Source organism: Chelonoidis abingdonii, chromosome 11 (assembly GCF_003597395.2).
Source record: "Chelonoidis abingdonii isolate Lonesome George chromosome 11, CheloAbing_2.0, whole genome shotgun sequence".
In the NCBI taxonomy this organism is placed as follows: Eukaryota; Metazoa; Chordata; order Testudines; family Testudinidae; genus Chelonoidis; species Chelonoidis abingdonii.
Window position 1 is genome coordinate 16,333,812 of NC_133779.1, and position 18,588 is coordinate 16,352,399.

The 18,588-nt window shown below is 66.5% G+C and overlaps 2 protein-coding genes across 3 annotated transcripts in view; both read left to right on the forward strand.

Moving 5' to 3' along the window:
* The first annotated feature begins 103 nt into the window (after positions 1 to 103).
* HSPBP1 (HSPA (Hsp70) binding protein 1) lies at positions 104 to 4,958 on the forward strand. Its single transcript, XM_032806446.2, has 8 exons — positions 104 to 269; positions 716 to 891; positions 1,073 to 1,286; positions 1,683 to 1,907; positions 2,298 to 2,453; positions 3,029 to 3,125; positions 3,291 to 3,402; positions 4,191 to 4,958. Exons 2-8 carry the CDS (start codon positions 763 to 765, stop codon positions 4,266 to 4,268), a joined length of 1,011 nt encoding a protein of 336 aa, XP_032662337.1. The 5' UTR covers positions 104 to 269; positions 716 to 762; the 3' UTR covers positions 4,269 to 4,958.
* A 998-nt stretch (positions 4,959 to 5,956) lies between these two features.
* The window catches only part of PPP6R1 (protein phosphatase 6 regulatory subunit 1), a 14,367-nt gene continuing 1,735 nt past the window's right edge, over positions 5,957 to 18,588 (forward strand). The window contains exons 1-17 of one of the 2 annotated variants that reach the window (XM_032806432.2): positions 5,957 to 6,147; positions 10,298 to 10,530; positions 10,801 to 10,987; positions 11,556 to 11,693; positions 12,193 to 12,258; positions 12,561 to 12,673; positions 13,182 to 13,295; positions 13,377 to 13,542; positions 13,813 to 13,965; positions 14,920 to 15,051; positions 15,353 to 15,417; positions 15,920 to 16,035; positions 16,551 to 16,636; positions 16,990 to 17,079; positions 17,220 to 17,317; positions 17,960 to 17,983; positions 18,515 to 18,572. In XM_032806432.2, the coding sequence (XP_032662323.1) occupies positions 10,304 to 10,530; positions 10,801 to 10,987; positions 11,556 to 11,693; positions 12,193 to 12,258; positions 12,561 to 12,673; positions 13,182 to 13,295; positions 13,377 to 13,542; positions 13,813 to 13,965; positions 14,920 to 15,051; positions 15,353 to 15,417; positions 15,920 to 16,035; positions 16,551 to 16,636; positions 16,990 to 17,079; positions 17,220 to 17,317; positions 17,960 to 17,983; positions 18,515 to 18,572 (1,833 nt within the window). In that variant the 5' untranslated portion in view covers positions 5,957 to 6,147; positions 10,298 to 10,303. The remainder of the gene's footprint in view (positions 6,148 to 10,297; positions 10,531 to 10,800; positions 10,988 to 11,555; positions 11,694 to 12,192; positions 12,259 to 12,560; positions 12,674 to 13,181; positions 13,296 to 13,376; positions 13,543 to 13,812; positions 13,966 to 14,919; positions 15,052 to 15,352; positions 15,418 to 15,919; positions 16,036 to 16,550; positions 16,637 to 16,989; positions 17,080 to 17,219; positions 17,318 to 17,959; positions 17,984 to 18,514; positions 18,573 to 18,588) is intronic. The other variant, XM_075070737.1, reaches the window with a different exon arrangement.

Here is an 18,588-nt window from a genome sequence, read left to right on the forward strand (position 1 = left end):
AGGGTGACGGGGTGGGGTGGCTGGGGGAGGGGCAGAGGGCTGACATGGGTTTTGGGGGGCTGTTTAATGGGGGACAGGAGAGACGCTGGGGGGCACCGTTCCCCCGCCTCCCTCAGTACCCTGCGCCCCACAGCCTAGCCGGGTTCCCCTCCCGTGCTGATCTGGGTTCCCTCCTCGCCCCCCAGCAGACCCTCTTGTGGTGCCAGCGGTGGGAATCGGACACCAGCGACACCCCACAGACCGAGTGCCCAGCGCGGACACAGTATCTGGTAACGCCTGGACCCCCCCCGGACCTAGATGATGGAGGGTGGGGTCTCTGACTTAGAGTGGGGGGTGTGTGTGGGAGCCAGGACTCCTGGGTTCTCTCCCTGGCTCTGGGATGGGAGTGGAGGCTGGTGGTTAGAGCAGGGGGGCTGGGAGCCAGGACTCCTGGGTTCTCTCCCTGGCTCTGGGATGGAAGGGGGGTCTAGTAGTTAGAGCCAGGGTGTGTACGTGAGAGCCAGGACTCCTGGGTTCTCTCCTGCTCTGGGAGGGGAGTGGCATCTAGTAATTAGAGCGGGCGGGGGGGCTGGGAGCCAGGACACCTGGGTTCTCTCCTACTCTGGGAGGGGAGTGGGGCCTAGCAGTTAGAGAAGGGGGGTGTTGGGAGCCAGGATGCCTGGGTTCTCTCCCCAGCTCAATACCTGACTCCTGTTGTCTGTGCCATTCTCTGCAGGGGACGTGGCCAAGGCGCCTGGTCTCTGGCCTCGCACTGCTCCAGACATGGCTGAAGGGGGCGCCGGGGGGAATCAGCCGCCGCGCGAGCATCCGCAGAACCTGCAGGGGCTGCTGCAGATGGCCATCACCGCTGGCAATGCCGAGCCCAGCCACCTGGAGCCCATGTCTGATGAGGTGCGGGGCTGCACTCTATGGCCGGCAGCACTCCTGGGTCCTAGCCTGCCTTTGGGAGGGTTGTGGGGCCTGGTAGTTAGAGCAGGGGGGGCTGGGAGCCAGGATGCCTGGGTTCTCCCCCTGGCTCAGGGAGGGTTGAGGCGGGGATGGGCACTGACCCCCTCTCTTCCCCGCTCCCCAGCGGCGGCAGTGGTTGCAGGAGGCCATGGCCCAGGCATTCAGGGGGCAGCTGGAGGAGGTGGAGCAGATGAAGGAGTGTCTGCGGGTGCTGGAGGCCGTGTCCCCTGGGGGGGAAGGCAGGGAGACCTCGGAGCCGGCCGAGGGGGACCCCTCCCGCCAGGCCAGCGCGCTGGAGCTGCTGGCTGAGCTGTGCGAGAACCTGGACAATGCCGCAGGTACGGGGTGGGGCACTTGGGGCAGGGGGGATTCTGGGGGGCACGTGGAGCGGGGCAGGGCCAGGACAGGAGGGAGCCAGGATGGGGGATGATTCCTGGGAGTGTTGGGGTGGGGGAGTGGGTGGACTGGGAAGTGGAGGGTGATGTTTTGGGGGAAATGGAAGTCAGGGTTCTGGGGTGTGGATTGTCAGGGCACCAGGGCTGCCCCCGAAGGAGGCCTGATCTCTGAGATAGGGCCCCCTGAATGGGAGTTGGGTCACACGGGGTGACCTGTGTAATTGAATCCGTGAGTGGGTGACCTTAGGGGGTGCCCAGCCAGAGCTGCCTGAGAATCCCCATGGGCACCATAAGGTCTCTGGGGCACCTGCTGTCATGGGCGCCCCCCTCCCCTCCCAGATTTCTGCAAGCTGGACGGGATGCGGCTGCTGGCTCATCGCTACCTGGAGCACCCCGTCCCAGAGCTGCGCTGGCGCGCCGCCCACCTCGTGGGCACCTGTGCCCAGAATGTGCCCAAGGTGCAGGAGCAGGCCCTGGCGCTGGGCTGCATGCGCAAGCTGCTGCGCCTGCTGGACCATGATGGGGCCGACGTGGTGCGTGTCAAGGCGCTCTTCGCCATCTCCTGTGAGTCCTGCAGGGGGCGCCAGCTTCCAGCTGGCCCTAGGGCGGGGGGGGCAAAATGGGGCAGGGGGCAGAATGGGGCACGGGGTCTGGCTCCTGTCTGGCTGCAGGGTGAGAGGTGAGGATGGGGCACGGGGCCTGTCCCCTCTAGGGGGCTCTGGCTTCTGCCCAACCCTAGGGCAGGGGGTGGGGATGGGGCACTGAGTCTGTCCCCTCTAGGGAGCACCAGCTCCACAGCCATAGACATTACTGGCCCCGTGGTAGCAGAGAGGCCGGGGGGCAGAACTCTTGCTGCTCTCTGCCCCCGAACACCAGGGACAGCATTGCAGCGCGGGGAGGAGCTGTGTGCGTTGCCCCGGCTGAGGCTTTCTCTGCCCCTCTCCCCGGCGCCAGGCCTGGTGCGCGCCCAGGAGGGCGGCCTGCAGCAGTTCCTGCGGCTGGACGGTTTCTCAGTGCTGATGCGTGCCATGCAGAGCCCTGTGGAGAAGCTCAAGGTCAAATCTGCCTTCCTGCTGCAGAACCTGCTGCTGGACCACCCGGAGCACAAAGGTGAGGGGCCTCCAGGAGGCTGGGGGGCTCTGCCCTCTGCCCGCACCTGGCCCTACCCCGTCTGCCCGGCCGGGCTCTGCCCTTTGCTCTGTCTAGGCACGGCCCTCTGTCCCCACCCGGCCCTGTCCCGTCTGCCCGGCCAGGTGCCACCTTCTTTCCTCTCCCAGCCTTGGCCTGTCTGCTCGGCCGGGCACAGCCCTTTGCCTCCTGCCCGGCCCTGCCCTGTCTGCCCAGCCTGGCATGGCCCTCTGCCCCAACCCAGCCCTGCCCCATCTGCCCAGCTGGGCACAGCCCTCTGCCTCCCGCCCGGCCCTGCCCCATCTGCCCAGCCAGGCACGGCCCTATGCCCCAACCCAGCCCTGCCCCGTCTGCCCGGCCAGGCACGGCCCTATGCCCCCCGCCCGGCCCTGCCCCATCTGCCCAGCCGGGCATGGCCCTGTGCCCCCCACCTGGCCCTGTCTCTCCCACCCCAACCTGGCACTGGGGGGAATCATCATTCTCTGGGTCTGTCCCCCCCCACCCCCCCCCCGCCCGGCCGTGCTCCAGCCCCCTGACTCGCTGCTCTCGCTGTCCAGAGACCCTGTGCTCCATGGGGATGGTGCAGCAGCTGGTGGCTCTGATCCGTTCTGAGCACAGCCCCTTCCACGAACACGTCCTGGGGGCCCTCTGCAGGTGAGATGGGCACGGGGGGTCCAGGACTTCTGGGTTCCCTTCCCAGCTCTTGGAGGGGCGTGGGGCCTAGTGGGTAGAGCTGGGGGAGAGGGTCTGGTAGTCAGTGGGAGTGATGGGGCTGTGCTGAGAATAACCCCCCATCTGCTCCCCCCCCCCCCCCCCCAGCCTGGTGACGGATTTTCCCCAGGGGGTGCGGGAGTGCCGGGAGCCGCAGCTGGCGCTGGAGGAGCTGCTGAGGGAGCGCTGCCAGCTGCTGCAGCAGCAGGAGGAGTTCCAGGTAGGGATCGGGGTTGGGGGAGGTGGCAGCTCTTTCGGGACAGAGCCACCCGCATGTCATCCAGAGGCACCATCCTCCAACCGTGCCCCATCTCCCCCACCTGGCACTGGTGGTGCTGCCCTCTGCCTGTCCCCACCAGCTTCGCATTCCCCCCCGGCCTGGCACTGTGGGGCACTACCCTCCGTCCCCCCTGGCTGCATGCTCTGTCCACTTGGCACTGCCCTCTGCCCCCGTCTGCCTGGTACTTGGGTCACTGCATGCCGTATGCTATCCAGTAATGATCCCAGATCTACTCCGTCCTCTCCGCAAGCATCTCCAGGCATTTGTGGGTGAGCTGGTGCCCAGGCAGCCCGGCTGTTAGAAAATCTCTGTCCTTGCTCCACCCTGATGGGTATGTGGGAGTCAGAGTGATCCTCGCTCCTTACTGCCCCAGCTCCCACCTACCCCAGGTTCCTGCCCATGCGGGACATCAACTGGACTGTGGCGAACTTCCTAGCAGCAGTGCCAGGACTGGGCCTCCTGCTTAGTCTGCAGCACAGTTCTCCCTAGTGCCCGCGCCAGCACTGACTCCCTGGGGAGAGCGCCCCCTGCTGAGCCCCCGCCCAGCAACACCCCGCTGGGTCTCCCATCCACACTATGACTCACTTGAACCCCACTTAGCTTGGGAACTTTCCCACCGCGCTGGCCTTGGGGCAGCCCAGCTGCAGCAGCAGCCTCTCTGCTGCCCCCCAAGCTGTGTGTGGGGCGGAGAGGCTGGCCCCACTCACCCCTGTGTCTTGTCCCCCTAGGAGGAGCTGGAGTTCTGCGAGCAGCTCCAGCGTGTCTGCTTTCAGACACCCCCTGAGGAGAGCAGCATGGATCGGTGACTGCCCCCGGTGCCGCCGCCCCCCCTCCCCCGATCTGTGACTGGCCTCGGTGCTCCTGGTGTCCCCCCCAGATTGGTGGCTTCCCTAAGGTGCCCACCTCTCAGAATGGTGGTTTCCTCTTGGCCTTTTCTGTGTATCCCGTGTGAGCGGCTTTTCCAAGAGGGACCCCCAGCTGTACCTCCCCCACCCATGGGGCTGGGGAGAGGGGCCGAAGCCACCCCAGAGAGAAGGGCCCTTGGCTGGATCAGAACCAGGAGCCTTCTGGCCTGTTTGTTCTGTGTAGATCCTGCAAGAGACACCCCCTCTTCCCTGCCACTCGAGTTGTAATGGCGAATCCAGGCAGTGAGGGGTTAATGTGAGAACATTTCCCCTCTGGTGAGGTCTCTAGGGGGCGCTGCCAGGGTGGGGACGGGCTGGCTGCGGGGGAGAGCTGGGAATGGGGCATGGGGCTTTTCCTTTTAGCGGGTGCTGGCCCTGAGCTGGGCCCAGATGGGCCTCCCATCCGACTTGGGAGGCCAGAAAGCAGGTGCTATGCCCATTGCTGTCACATACTCCCCACATGCAGGGTCTAGGGGGCAGGGTTGGGGTGCTGAGCTGGGGTAGGGGGTGCAATTTGGGGTCTTCCCGCACTGCCTGTTCCTGTGTTCTTGTTGCTGATGGTTTTCTAATAAAAGTTCTGCACTGAGTGGATCCTTTTCTGTTTCCTGGGGGATGCCAGGGCTGCTGGGGGCGAGGGGGGGTTCATGGGTGGAGCTGGGACCTAGGCAAAGGTGTGGGGCATTGTGGAATGGGGCACGTGGCCTTTCTCGTCTAGGGGGCGTTGGCTCCCATCCATCCCCAGGGCAGAGACTGGCTGGTTCAGCAGGGCAGGAAATGGGGCCTTTCCCCTCTAGGGGTATTCTAGCTGATGAGGTTACTATGGTGATGTCACGGCCACAGCAGTTAAACCGCAGTGCTGATGTCCCATGTGATCTAGCTGATGATGCAGTTTAGAGTGATGATGTCAGTGAGTCTCAGAGTTTTGCTGTCACACCGTGATGACGTGCCCTGCAGTGTGATGTCACATGCTGGCTGGTGATTTCACTCTGCTGTGATGTCACATAAGGAGATGAGGTCACCCCCTGGGATTGGCTGTGTCAGGGTGATGATGTCACACTGAGGATGTGATGTTGGTTGGTGCTGTTGCTCAGCTATGATGTCACACGGCATGGTGATGTCACAGACTCAGGCTGTTACTTACCTGGATATGCAAATTTCTGCTAAGCACCACAACGTTCCCTCAATTTAAATGTTAATTGACAGCCAGTGGCCCCTGCGCATGCGTCACGGCGCTTGGCGTAGGGGAGGGAACGAGCCGGAGAGGGGCGAGGACTGGCTCTGCTTTAGGCGCATGCGCACCCAAGGACCTACCCGGCCCATTCCCAAAGCGCATGCGCACATTCGCAGACGGGGCGCACAATGTGCGCATGCGCACTTCCTGAGGTACCAGCATAACATGCGCCGTACCTGGCCTGGAACGCGGAGAGTTTATTCTGCGCATGGGCACCGCATTAGGTGTTGGGCGGGATTGAAAAAAAAATGGGAGTATGGCGCATGCGCATCTTCCCTGGGAAACACGCACTCGAACGTTCTGGGCATGTGTATCCGCTGGGAGGCGGGGCCTAGAATTCTAGCGGGCGCGGCCCCCCCCCCATCGTGCAGAGTGTGCGCATGTGCCGGCTCCCGGCGAAGGCGAAGGAAGGGTCCGCTTGGCGCATGCGCGTTGCCCCGGAGACGGGGGGCCCGGCAGTGAGACGGGGCGGCAGAGCGGCCGCAGGCGGGTTCCGGGCGCAGGGCATTGTGGGATCGCGGCGGTGCCAGGAGACCCAGGGGGGGCCCGGTAAGCTGCGTCTCTCGGTGGCTGCCATATTGGCCCCTCAGCCCCGCGGGAGCGCCGGGACCCTGAGCCGGGCCCCCCCTGGGCCCCCCCATTCCCCCCCGGGGCCCCGAATCCCCGGGGCCGGGACCCCGCCCATTGCCCCCCCGGGGCCCCGAATCCCTGGACCTGACTGGGACCCTCGGAGACCCCCCTGGGGTCCCTCTCCCCATTAGAGACTCTCTAAGGCCCCCCCAGCCAGGGTCCCCCTCAACCACAGACCCCCCCGCATTGGGACCCCCCATCAACCCCCCTGGATATGGCAGGGGCGCTCCACAGACGCCTGAGCTGGGTCGAGGGAGTCCCCCTGAGACTCCCTGGGGATACCCCCGCGGGCCCATAGAGACACACACGCCCTGGGGATCCTGCCTCGGCCCTGGGGGCTCTGTCCGGCTGGGGACGGCGCCAGTCACTTTGGGGGGACGGGGGGTTTTGGGGGGGGTGTCTCAGCCCAACTCCCTGCTTGGTGCTGCATAAATGTGCTCTCTGCAGCCCCCCCAAATCTCACCCTCCTCTCGCATCACGGTCCGGGGGGGGGGCTAAAGGAATCCAGCCCCCGTGTTGGAGGGAGATGGAGCCTGTGCCCCGGTTCTGTGTGGTGGGTATAGTGGTTACAGCGGGAGGAGGGGCAGCTGGGAGCCAGGACTCCTGGGGTCTCTCGCGGCCTCTGCTACTGCCTGGCCATGTGACAGTGGAGGGGCGAGTCCCTTCTCCGTGCCTCAGTTTCCCTTCTCTGACGTGGGGCCCAGGGTGAGGTCCATGCGACTCCCCCACTGTTGGGGCGAAGGTGCATCCAGCATGTGCAGGCGGAGGGGCTCTGCGTGAGCCTGGGGGGTGGATGTCCTAGCGGCCGTGGCCTCCAGCGGGCAGTTCTCTGGGGAGGCGACGGCCTGCGTGGCTCCTGGCGTCGGGCTGACCTGGCCACCGGCAGGGTGAAGGCCCCATGCAGGTGGCTGGGTGGCAGCGTGCCATGGCCCAGGCGGAGTGTCCCATCTCCATGCCATGGCTGGTGTCAACGGCATCAGTAGCGACTTGTTGGGGGGTGCGGGCGTTTCTGGTACCTGGGTGACAGAATTCCTAACCCGTGTATTGTGGGACGGGGGGCAGGGAATGGGGCATGGGGCCTGTCCCCTCTAGGGGCACCAGCTCCCATCCGGCCCCAGGGCAGGGACTGGCTGGGTCAGGGGGGCAGGGAATGGGGCGTGGGGCCTGTCCCCTCTAGGGGCACCGGCTCCCATCTAGCCCCAGGGCCGGGACTGGCTGACTCAGGAGGGCGGGGAATGGGGCACGAGCCCTTTCCCCTCTAAGGGGCACTGGCTCCCGTCTGGCCTCAGGGCAGGGACTGGCTGGCTCAGGGGGGTGGGGAATGGGGCACAGGGGTCCCTTTCTCTCCAGTTGGGGCCCTCATCATTAATCACGTTTCATTCACCATTGCCCAGGCTCTGATGTGCTAGATGCTGCTCAGCGTAGCACAGTCCCCAGCCCAAAGCGCTGAGCAGCTAAATCCTCTTGCTAGGAGCTGAGACCTGCCGGTGGCCAGGTGTGCTCAATCTGGAGTGACTCCTCTTCCCCGCACAATCCAGTTCTGAAATTAGAGTGTAATCAGCGTAACCTCAGCGTATCTCCAGCCCTCCCCTCTTCTTTTCATTCGCCACCTGGACGGGCTTCTGTGGCCCCATGCCAGGGGGGCATTATTGTAAGATAGCGACTGTTCGGCCTTTGCCGTTAGCTGCCAGCTCAGTGCTGGGCCGGGGAGCCCCAAAGGCTGGGGTGCAGGGCCTCGGTTCCAGCTTTGGACTCGCCCATGGCGTTGCTGCTGGGGCTGTTCTGAAGGGCAGGGAGTGGGGGACACTGATGACCCTGCACCAGGGAGGCTGGATCCCTGCCCAGCTGAGATCGGAGCCCCGTCATGCCAAGCGCCGCCCGGACCCAGCAAGAGAGGGTCTCTGCCCAGCTGAGATCAGGGCCCCGTTGTGCCGGGCACTGCCTAGACCCAGTGAGACAGGGTCCCTGCCCAGCTGAGATCGAGACCCCGTCGTGCCAGGCCCTGCCCAGCTAAGATCAGGGCCCTGTTGTGCCTGGCGCTGCCCAGACCCAGCGAGAGCAGATCCCAGCCCAGCTGAGGTCAGGGCCCTGTTGTGCCAGGCGCTGCCCAGAGACAGCCATAGGCAGGTTGTAGGGTGCACAGACAGGGCCCTAAGGCTAAGGAGCGATGTGGGGCGTCGCCCCCACGCCAGCAGGGAGCTGGAGGTGGCAGGTTGGGGTTCTGGGTTATGGCCCCCACCCCTCGCACGCTCTGTTCTGCTCTCCCGTCACTGTCTCTCTCCCCTTCTGCAAACCCATTTCCTGTCGCTTCCGTTCCTCTTGCGGCGCCCAAAGCCGGCCGCCTGGGGAAGGACCCAGGCCTCTGCAGCTGTATCTACCGGCCTCGTGCATCCCCTGCCCGGCGGGGCCTGGCTGCGCTCTGGAAGGAAGCTGGCTGCCACAGGGGTAGGGCTACGAACGGGGGTTGCGTGGGCGGGAGGGGGGCCGGAGCCTGTTCGTTAACCTTGTGGCGATGGCTGTTGGCCTCACCCAGGAGGGAGGCTGGCCTAGTGGCGAAGGCGTGGGAGAGCTGAGTGCGAGCGCCGGCTCCAGGACGGCTCCTGAGTCCATACTGTGCTGCGACAGCTCCAGCGGGGTCCTGCTTTCATCTGTGTAGGTTCACGCCCAGGGCAGTGTCTTGTCTGGGCAGTGCCTGGCGCGATGGGGCCCTGGTCTCAGTTGGGGGAGGTGGTGCAGCGCCAGGCGCGACGGGGCCCTGATCTCAGTTGGGGGTGGGGTCTGTGCAGCGCCCGGTGTGATGGGGCCCTGGTCTCAGTTGGGGGTGGGGTCTGTGCAGCGCCCGGCGCAATGGGGCCCTGATCTCAGTTGCGGGGGGGGTGCAGCGCCAGGCGCGACGGGGCCCTGATCTCAATTGGGGGTGGGGTCTGTGCAGCGCCCGGTGCGACGAGGCCCTGATCTCAGTTGGGGGTGGGGTCTGTGCAGTGCCCGGCACGACGGGGCCCTAATCTCAGTTGGGGAGGGGGGGGTGTGCAGCACCAGGCGTGACGGGGCCCTGATCTCAATTGGGGGTGGGGTCTGTGCAGCGCCCGGTGCGACGAGGCCCTGGTCTCAGTTGGGGGTGGGGTCTGTGCAGCGCCCGGCGCGACGGGACCCTGGTCTCAGTTGGGGGTGGGGTCTGTGCAGCGCCCGGCGCGACGGGGCCCTGGTTTCAGTTGGGGGTGGGGTCTGTGCAGCGCCCGGCACGACGGGACCCTGGTCTCAGTTGGGGGTGGGGTCTGTGCAGCGCCCGGCGCGACGGGACCCTGATCTCAGTTGGGGGTGGGGTCTGTGCAGCGCCCGGCGCGACGGGGCCCTGGTCTCAGTTGGGGGTGGGGTCTGTGCAGCGCCCGGCGCGACGGTGCCCTGATCTTAGACATCCTAATGCAAACAGGTTGGTGAGCAGGGAGCCCAGGGGGCACATGACAGATGGGCCCTTGTCCCTCACTCCCCCCGTGTGCCATGGTCTGAGAGTCACCCCCCTTCCTGTTTGAGAGCCACTCCCTGCCCCCAGCTGGTGTGGGGCTGTGCCGGTCTCCCCTGCTGGCTCGGGACTGACCAGAGAAGGATATTGATCGGCTGGAGCATCCCTGTAGGAAACCAAAGAGAGATCTGGGTGATGAGGTGGCTGTCTCCCATCTGGCCCCATGGCTGGGACTGGCTGGTTCAGGGGGGCAGGGAATGGGACATGGGGCCTATCCCCTCTAGGGGGCGCTGGCTCCAATCTGGCCCGATCAAGTTGCAGGTCTATGAAGCATCTGGCCGGGCTGGACCCTTGTCGATGTGTTTGGGGGGAGGGGGGGTCCCTGATCTCTCCCTTCACCCCGACCTCACCTGTCCAGATCTCTAGGGTGGGGTCTGTGACTGTCCCACATGGGGCTGAATTCCGGAGCAGAGGGGAGGATTCCGGGGGAGCTTGGGCAGAAGGGCTGGTCCAGGCTGGGGGCTAGCTTCCCCGATCCCGGAGTTCATTCCCCGCCCATGCCGTGGGGGATCTGTGCCCGCTGACCCCGCCATTTCCATCCCCCTGCAGGGCGCCATGTTCTGGAAGTTCGACCTGCACTCCAGCTCGCACATTGAGACGCTGCTGGAGCGCGCCGACCTGACGCTGCACGAGCTGCTGGACGAGGACGATGTGCTGCAGGAGTGCAAGGTGGTGAACCGCCGGCTGCTGGACTTCCTGGTGCAGCCGCAGCATATGGAGGCGCTGGTGACCTGTGTGACCGAGGAGCCCCCCGTCGAGCTGGATGAGCGGCTGCGCTACAAGTGGGTTGGGAGTGAGGGTCACTGGCAGGGCTGGGGGGAGCCCAGGGCTGTGCTAGCAGGGGCTGAGAGTCGAGTGAAGGGCACCGGCAGGGCTGGAGGTCCCAGGACTGGGGTAGCAGGGGCTGCGGGTCGCGAGTGAGGGGCACCGGCAGGGTTGGGGGGAGCCCAGGGCTGGACTAGCAGGGGGCTGTGGGTCAGGAGTGAGGGGCACCAGCTCCCCCCCCCCCCCCCCCCAGCAGCTGGCCAGGTCTCATGTCCCCTCTCCCGCAGGTACCCCAGCGTGTCGTGCGAGATCCTGACATCAGACGTGAGCCCGATCACGGATGCGCTGGGCGAGGACGAGGGGCTGCTGCGGCGTCTCTACGGCTTCCTGCAGGGCCACGGGGTCCTGAACCCGCTGCTAGCCAGCTTCTTCAGCAAGGTCATGGGCATCCTCATCAACCGCAAGACAGATCAGGTGCGCTGGGCGGCCAGCCCCAGCCACCCCCTGCCTCAGTTTCCCTTCCACCTGCCAGCTCTTGGGGCCAGGACTGGCTCTCACGCCACCTCTGTGTAGTGCCTGGCGCGGTGGCCCCCCTATCCCAGCCGGGTGTGTGCGCGTGTGTGTGTGGGGGGGGGTGTTACTATAATCCCACTAATAGTCTGGCAGTAGTTGGGCCCCTTGAGCTGTGGAGGGGGTCGTCCCTCTCCGGAGCACCCCCCCTGCATCGAAGCAGCTGGCGCAGGCAGGAGATCAGGCTAGATGGGCCCAGGGTTGTGGCCGTTGCGGCCCCTCAGACCTGTGCCGCTGGTCTCTTGAGTGAGACGCTCGCTGCTGCTTGCAGTGGGGGACAGGCTCATCCGGACCCCCCAAGATGTGCTCCAGGCCAGAGCATCACTGTGGCACCTCTGCCCATCTAGCCTGGTGTCCCGGCTGCAGAGCTTGGGAGCCTGTTCCCTCCTCATCAGCTCAGGCCCTGAAGCTGGGCTGGCTCTAGTGGTGGGGAGTTCCCCAGGCTAACGGGGGTCTGGCCCGGACCTTGCAGATTGTGGCCTTCCTGCGCAAGAAGGACGATTTCGTGAGCCTGCTGCTGCGGCACATCGGTACCTCGGCCATCATGGACCTGCTGCTGCGCCTGCTGACCTGTGTGGAGCAGCCGGTGCTGCGCCAGGATGTCTTCAACGTAAGGGCGGGGCTGCCTGCTGGCCCTGCCCCTTTGTGCCTGCTGGCCCCGCCTCTGGACACCCAGTGTCCCGCCCCTTCACGCCTGCTCACCCTGCCCCTTCTTGCCTGCTGGCCCCGCCCCAGACTCCCACTGTCCTGCCCCTTTGTGTCTGCTGGCTCCGCCCCTTTTTGTCTGCGGCAGGGGGGGCGGGGGTGCCTGCTCCATCTCACTTGCTACCCTGTGTCCAGCCCCACATCCTGTCCCACACTTGCCCCTGTCCCTTTCCCCTGCCTTGTTTTCTGGTCCAGGCCTGCCCCAGGTTCAGCAGGGCATGCCATTGGCAGAACTGCCAGCCCTGCCTGCTGCCCCCCTGGCAGGGAGAAAGTCACAGCTTCTAGCCAGGCTGAGACAGAGGGAAACCCAGCCCCAAAGCTAGCTCATGGGGGGCCCACGGCTGGGCTAGCAGGGGCTGCGGGTCGGGAGTGAGGGGCACCGAAACATGCTGTTCCCTTCACAGTGGCTGAACGAGGAGAAGATCGTGCAGAGACTGATCGAGATGATTCACCCCTCAAAAGACGACAATGTGAGCGGCTCTGCGCGGCCCCCGCCTTGGGTGGTGGGACATGGGGAGGGGGGACAGCTATGGGAGGGGAGCTCTCAGCCCCCCCACTCTAATCCCTGGACCCCACTCCCCTCCTAGAGCTGGGGACAGAACCCAGGAGTCCTGACTCCCGCTGCCACCAGCCCTTACTGGCAATGGGGGTCCGTCCCTCTAAGCCGGCAGCACCGATGGGGTGTGGGCAGAGGGACTGGCCCCACCTCCCACTGCTTTGCCCTGCCTCCCCCATCGCCCCGATAACTGGGTCTTCCCCCCCACCCCCCCAGCAACATTCCAACGCCTCCCAGTCCCTGTGTGACATCATCCGACTGAGCCGGGAGCAGATGATGCAGATCCAGGACAGCCCAGAACCCGACCAGCTGCTGGCCACGCTGGAGAAGTGAGTGCGGGGCTGCAGGTTGGGAGTGAGGGGCACCGGCAGGGCTGGGCTAGCAGGGGGCTGCGGGTGGGGAGTGAGGGGCACTGGCAGGGCTGGGAGAGGGGGCAGCCAAGGCAGGGCTGGGCTAGGAGGGGCTGCAGGTTGGGAGTGAGGGGCAGGGCCCTCTAGGGTGGGGGGTGGTGTCCCGGCCCTCCCAGTATCAACCCAAGTTAACGATGGCAAAGCAGAAGCATGGAGCTCCCAAACCGCGAGCCAAAGACCCTCGCTTGGTGCTGAGACATGGCCCCTCTGGGGTGGGGGGGCAGGGCTAGGTCCCCAGGGATGGGGTGTTTGGGACCCCCCAGCCAGGCGTTGGGGGACGGGGGGATCCCCTCGGCCAGCCCCCCTGACTGGGGTGGGGGCAGGGTGTTTGGGGACCCCCAGCCAGGCGTTGGGGGACCCGTGGATCCCCTCGGCCAGCCCCCCTGACTGGGGTGGGGGCGGGGTGTTTGGGCCCCCCCTCCCGCAGGCAGGAGACGGTGGAGCAGCTGCTGGGGAACATGCTGGCAGGCGAGCGGAACGAGTCCGTCATCATCAGCGGGATCCAGGTGCTGCTGACGCTGCTGGAGCCGCGCCGAGCCAGGTGAGGGGGCGGAGCTGGCGGGAGGGGGCAAGGCCAGCTGGCCACCCCGCCTGCGCTCACCCCTCGCTCTGCCCCCTGCAGGTCCGAGGCCGGGGGGATGGGCAGCTTTTACTGCCCTCTGGAAGGGCAGCTGGAGCTGGGGCCTCTGGGCTCGGACGGCAGCGCCTGCCAGGCCAGCCCCAGCACCCTGCTGGCCCTCAGAGGTTACCTCCGGGACTTCCACCAGCTGCTGATCGACCCCCCGAAGGTAATGGGCCCCCGGACTCCTGGGTTCCGTCCCTGGCTCTGGGAGTGGAGTGGGGACGAGTGGTTAGAGCTGGGGGGGCTGGTGATGGGCCCCCGGACTCCTGGGTTCCATCCCTGACTCTGGGAGGGGAGTGGGATGAGTGGTTAGAGCAAGGGCGCTGGGAGCCAGGACTCCTGGGTTCCGCCCCTGGCTCTGGGAGGGGCATTGGGAGGGGGCACAGCAGCCCGGACACCTGGGTTCTCTCGGCTGTGCTAACCCCGCTCCCCGCAGCGGCCGGCCCTGCAGATGACGTGGGGGCTGCTGGACCCACCGCTGGGGAACACGCGGCTGCAGGTGGTGAAGCTGCTGGGCAGCTCGCTGGGCGCAGGGGACACGGGGCTGCAGGAGGAGCTGCTGGGCCTGGACGCTCTCAACACCATGCTGGTGAGTGCTGGGGGCGGGGCTTAGCCAGTGGCATGGGAATGGAAGCGGGGCCAACATCCAGGACCAGCCCTGGGGTCACAGCCAGGGGCCCCTCTGCCGTGGGGTCCTGCCCCCTCCCCTCCGCGCCGGCTCAGAGCCAGGGGCCCCTCTGCCCTGGGGTCCTGCCCCCTCCCCTCCGCGCCGGCTCAGAGCCAGGGGCCCCTCTGCCCTGGGGTCCTGCCCCCTCCCCTCCGCGCCGGCTCAGAGCCAGGGGCCCCTCTGCCCTGGGGTCCTGCCCCCTCCCCTCCGCGCCGGCTCAGAGCCAGGGGCCCCTCTGCCCTGGGGTCCTGCCCCCTCCCCTCCGCGCCGGCTCAGAGCCAGGGGCCCCTCTGCCCTGGGGTCCTGCCCCCTCCCCCCCCGCGCTGGCTCAGAGCCAGGGGCCCATTTAGCCCGGTGTCTGGTCAGCGCTCGGCCTGTGCTGAGCGACCGCAGGAGGTTTCTGAGGGGACGGGGTTGCTTTGATTTCTGCCCCATGGTTGAAAGACAAGACCAGGGCGCAACCCCTGGAGTCCAGCTCCAATCCCAGACCTGGCTAGGAGATTGCTTCACTTCCTGTCCCAAAGCAGCTGGCTCTAGTGCCAGCCCGCGCCCCCGAGGGGCCGCGTCCCAGCCTCACACAAGGGGTCCCCATATACCCAGCCGCCCCGCCCCACCCAGAGGGGCCACACTCCAGCGCCAGGCAAGGGGTCCCTGTATACTCAGCCTCCAAGCCCCACCGCAGAGGGGCCGCGTCCCAGCACCAGGCGAGGGGACCCCGCATACCCAGCCGCTCTGCCCCACCCCAGAGGGGCCGTGTCCCAGCACCAGGTGAGGGGTCCCTGCATACCCAGCCCCTGGCAGCTCAGCGCCGTGGCCAGGCTGGTGCCCGGTGTCCCTTGCAAACGCGGCCCCGATCTTTGTGTCTCTCTCACCCAGGATCTGTATTTCAAATACACCTACAACAATTTCCTGCACGCCCAGCTGGAGGCGTGTCTGAGCACCCTGCTGCGGGCCGGCGCCCCCCCTGAGGACTCGCAGCCCCCACCAGACAGCCCCGTCGTCAAGCATGTGAGTAGGGGGGCGGGGAGGGCTCAAAGTTCCGGGCGGGGGGGGCGGGCGAGCAGCCTTCTTTCTCCAAGATTATAACTGGCTCTAGGGATAGAACCCAGGAGTCCTGGTTTCCAGCCCCCGTCCCCCTCTAGCCCACTGGACCCCACCCTCTCCCAGAGCTGGGGGTAGAACCCAGGAGTCCTGGCTCCCCCACCCCCCGCCCCACCAGCACTGCCTCCTGCTCCCCGAGTCAGTGGTGGGTCCTGTCTCTGCCCTGCCTGCCCATGACCCGCTGCCCCCTTCTCTCCCGGCCCTGCAGCTGCTGCAGAAATGCCGCCTGGTGCAACGAATCTTGTCGGCCTGGGAGGAGAACGAGCAGACGCAGTAAGTGGTGGGTGAGGGTGAGGGGCGAGACATCCTCACGACAAGGGGGAACCCAGGAGTCCTGGCTCCCAGCCCCCCCAACCCTCCCAGAGCCGGGGAGAGGGGTGGAGCCCAGCTCTCCTGAGCCCTGTGCTGGGGTGGACACTGTGAGAGCGCCCCCTAGTGCCCAGCCTGGGCTGCTGGGGAGCGCCCCCTGCCAAGCCCCCCGCCCTGCTCCCCGCAGCCCAGCGCCCCCTGCCAAGCCCCCCGCTCCACTCCCCGCAGCCCAGCACCCCCTGCTGAGTCCCTAGCCTGGTCTTCGCAGCCCAGCGCCCCCTGCTGAGCCCCTGCCCCTCTCTCCGCAGCCCAGTGCCCCCTGCTGAGCCCCCACCCTGCTGCCTGCAGCACAGTGCCCCCTGCCGAGCTCTCCACCCCGCTCCCTGCAGCCCAGCACCACCCTGGGGCCAGCCCTGCCTTGGGGGTGGGCGCTGCGGTGATGCCCGGCCCTCGGGTCCCGTTGCAGGGCGGCCGGAGGCCAGCGGAGGGGCTACATGGGCCACCTGACGCGCATCGCCAACGCCCTTGTCCAGAGCTCCGAGAAGGGCCCTCACGTCGCTCTCGTGGGGCAGCTGCTGAAAGGTAGGTGCCGGTGGCCTGCAAGGGGCACTGGGCCAGCACTGGACCCAGAACCGGCCCCACAGCTCCCAGCTCCCTGCCTGGCTGTGGGCCTGCAGTGACCCTTAGTGGGCAGTCAGTGGGGCACCCTGCTGTGGGGGTTTCCTGTCCCCTCCCAGGGCCTGTAGGGGGTGGATAGGGGCTGGGGCGCCCTGTGATGTAGGTGTTCCTGCCCCTCCCCAGGACCTGTAGTGGGTGGATGGGGCTCAAGATCCCTGTGCTGGGGGTGTTCCTGCCCCCTCCAGGGGCTCTAGGGGGTGGATAGGGGCTGGAGCGTCCTGCGGTGGAGGTGTTCCTTCCCCCCAGGGCCTGTGGCAGGTGGATAGGGGCTGGAGCGCCCTGCAGTGGGGGTGTTCCTGCCCCTCCCAGGGCCTGTAGGGGGTGGATGGGAGGGCGTGGCTGGGCCCCCCAGGGCAATGTGTGTGGGGGCTGCTGCCCATGGGGGGCGCCATCTCACCCTGGTGCCCCTGCCGTGGCAGAGCTGCCAGAGGAGGAGCAGGAGCGGTGGGAGAAATTCGTCTCGGGGCCCCTAGCAGAGACCAACAAGAAAAATGTGGTGGATCTGGTGAGTTCCCCCCCCCAAACCCCCTCAGACCCATCCTGCCCGCGGCTACCCCCACATCTGTCCCGCTTTCAGCTCCGATGCCAGCCCCCCAGGCAGCGCCACGTGCCTGCTGGCTTCCTGCCCCATGCCAACCACCACGGAAGCCACGAGACGTCCCTGCTTTAGCACCAGCCCCGTCTTGTAGCAGGGAGTTCCGCCGGCTAACGCCTGAAGCTCTGTCACATGTTCTGAGGGACCCACCCGGCCGGTGCTGCCCCCCCCGTGGCTAGAAGGTGTTGGGGGGAGGGATGGGACTCGTACCTCCCCTGCCTTCCCCATGCCATGACCCTAACAAGCCCCGTCGCCCCTTACAGGTGAACATGCACAATCTGCACTCGTCCAGCGACGACGAGGAAAACGACCTGAAAGAGTTTAACTTCCCCCAGGAGGCCGTGCTGCAGCAGGTGGGTCTGCCCCCCCACCTGCGAGCCCCACCCCAGAGGGGCTGCGTCCCTGCGCCAGGCGAGGGGTCCTGGATACCCAGCCCCCCTGTGCCCGATGCCTGCCCAGCTTCTGTCTGTCTGTGTTTGTCCATCCTCGCCAGGCCTTTGTGGATTACCAGATGCAGCAGGTGACCTCAGCCTTCATCGACCACTTCGGCTTCAACGACGAGGAATTCGGGGAGCAGGAGGAGAGCGTAAAGTGTGTATCTGCCTGGACGCCCCCCACTCGCCCCCACTGCCCCACACTCGGGGTGGAGACACCCGCTGGGGGGGGTGCACTGGGGAACAGGGCCTGTAGGTGGCACCAGATCCATCTTCTCTGCTATGGGCCAGGACTCCTGGGTTCTCTCCCCAGCTGTGCCACAACTCCTCTTGGTGCTGTGCCTTTTGGGGTGACCCTTCCCCCTGGCTCATTCACACTAACTGGGGGTTCTGCGCAAACGAACCCCTGTGCTTTCCAGGGGGGACGCTGAATGTGTGTGTCTGACCCGGCTTTGCACATGGTACCCCGTCAGCCCCCTTGCTAACCCCCTGCCTCCCCGAGGACCCCCACATGGCGGGGGGCTGTGTGACGAATTGGAGGGAGTCCATGCCAGGCTGACACCCCATAACCGCCCTCCTTGGCTTCCTGCCTCCCCGGAGACCTCGCGTAGAACAATGGGGCAACATCACATCAGACACATACACACCCCACCGTGGGGCTGGGGTGCTGGCAGTAGCGCCCCCTGCCTGCTGAGCAGCCCCCCCTTGATGTGAGGCACCCCAGCCCCCCAGGACTCCCCCCCGAAAACCCCTCTCAGCTTCATGTCTTTGCTTCTCTTTTTCTCTCTGCTGCCTCCAGTGCCCACTTCCGCCAACTCAAGAGGTAACAGCCCCCCGCTCCCAGACCCCCAGCAGGGGCATGTGACAGCAGCCGGACCCCTCCCATCCCCAAGAACAAAGGGGTGGAGAAGAGAACCACATTTCAACCCCCGCCCCCTGCCATCAGGGACTCAGCTGAGCACGGCTCCAGGCTGCACAGGGTTAACTATCCCAGCAGCCCTGGGGGCCCCAACTGCCCTCTGCACCCATGGGCAGTACCCCCACCCCCGCCTGGGCTGGCGCCCCCTTTCCCAGCACAGCGCCCCCTGGAGGGATCGAGCTCTGGCAGCTCAAGCCCTTGGGCTGGGGGGCGTTATCCTAGTTGGGGAGGCCTGCCCAAAACAGGACCCCTGGGTTCTCTCCCAGGTCTGGAAGGGGAGCGGGGGCTGGGAGCCAGGACTCCTGGGTTCTCTCCTGGCTCTGGGAGGGGAGCGGGGATCTAGCAGCAGCCCCTGGTCTCTTCCCAATGCTTGTGGGGGGGTGGGGGTGGCGGCCAGTGGCTCGGCCCCCTGTCATGGTGTGTTCTCCGTTCCAGCGCCCCCTTCGACAGGATGGGCAGCCTGAGCTTCTCGCTGAGCGCTGACGACGACAGTGTGAGTGTGGGCCCCG

Bases quoted from the DNA above. Each gene is read 5' to 3' on its own strand.
- HSPBP1 (XM_032806446.2), top strand. From the start codon at position 763: ATGGCTGAAGGGGGCGCCGGGGGGAATCAGCCGCCGCGCGAGCATCCG. The intron at 1,287-1,682 runs GTACGGGGTGGG...CTCCCCTCCCAG, and splicing joins GAACCTGGACAATGCCGCAG to ATTTCTGCAAGCTGGACGGG. The intron at 3,403-4,190 runs GTAGGGATCGGG...TTGTCCCCCTAG, and splicing joins AGCAGCAGGAGGAGTTCCAG to GAGGAGCTGGAGTTCTGCGA.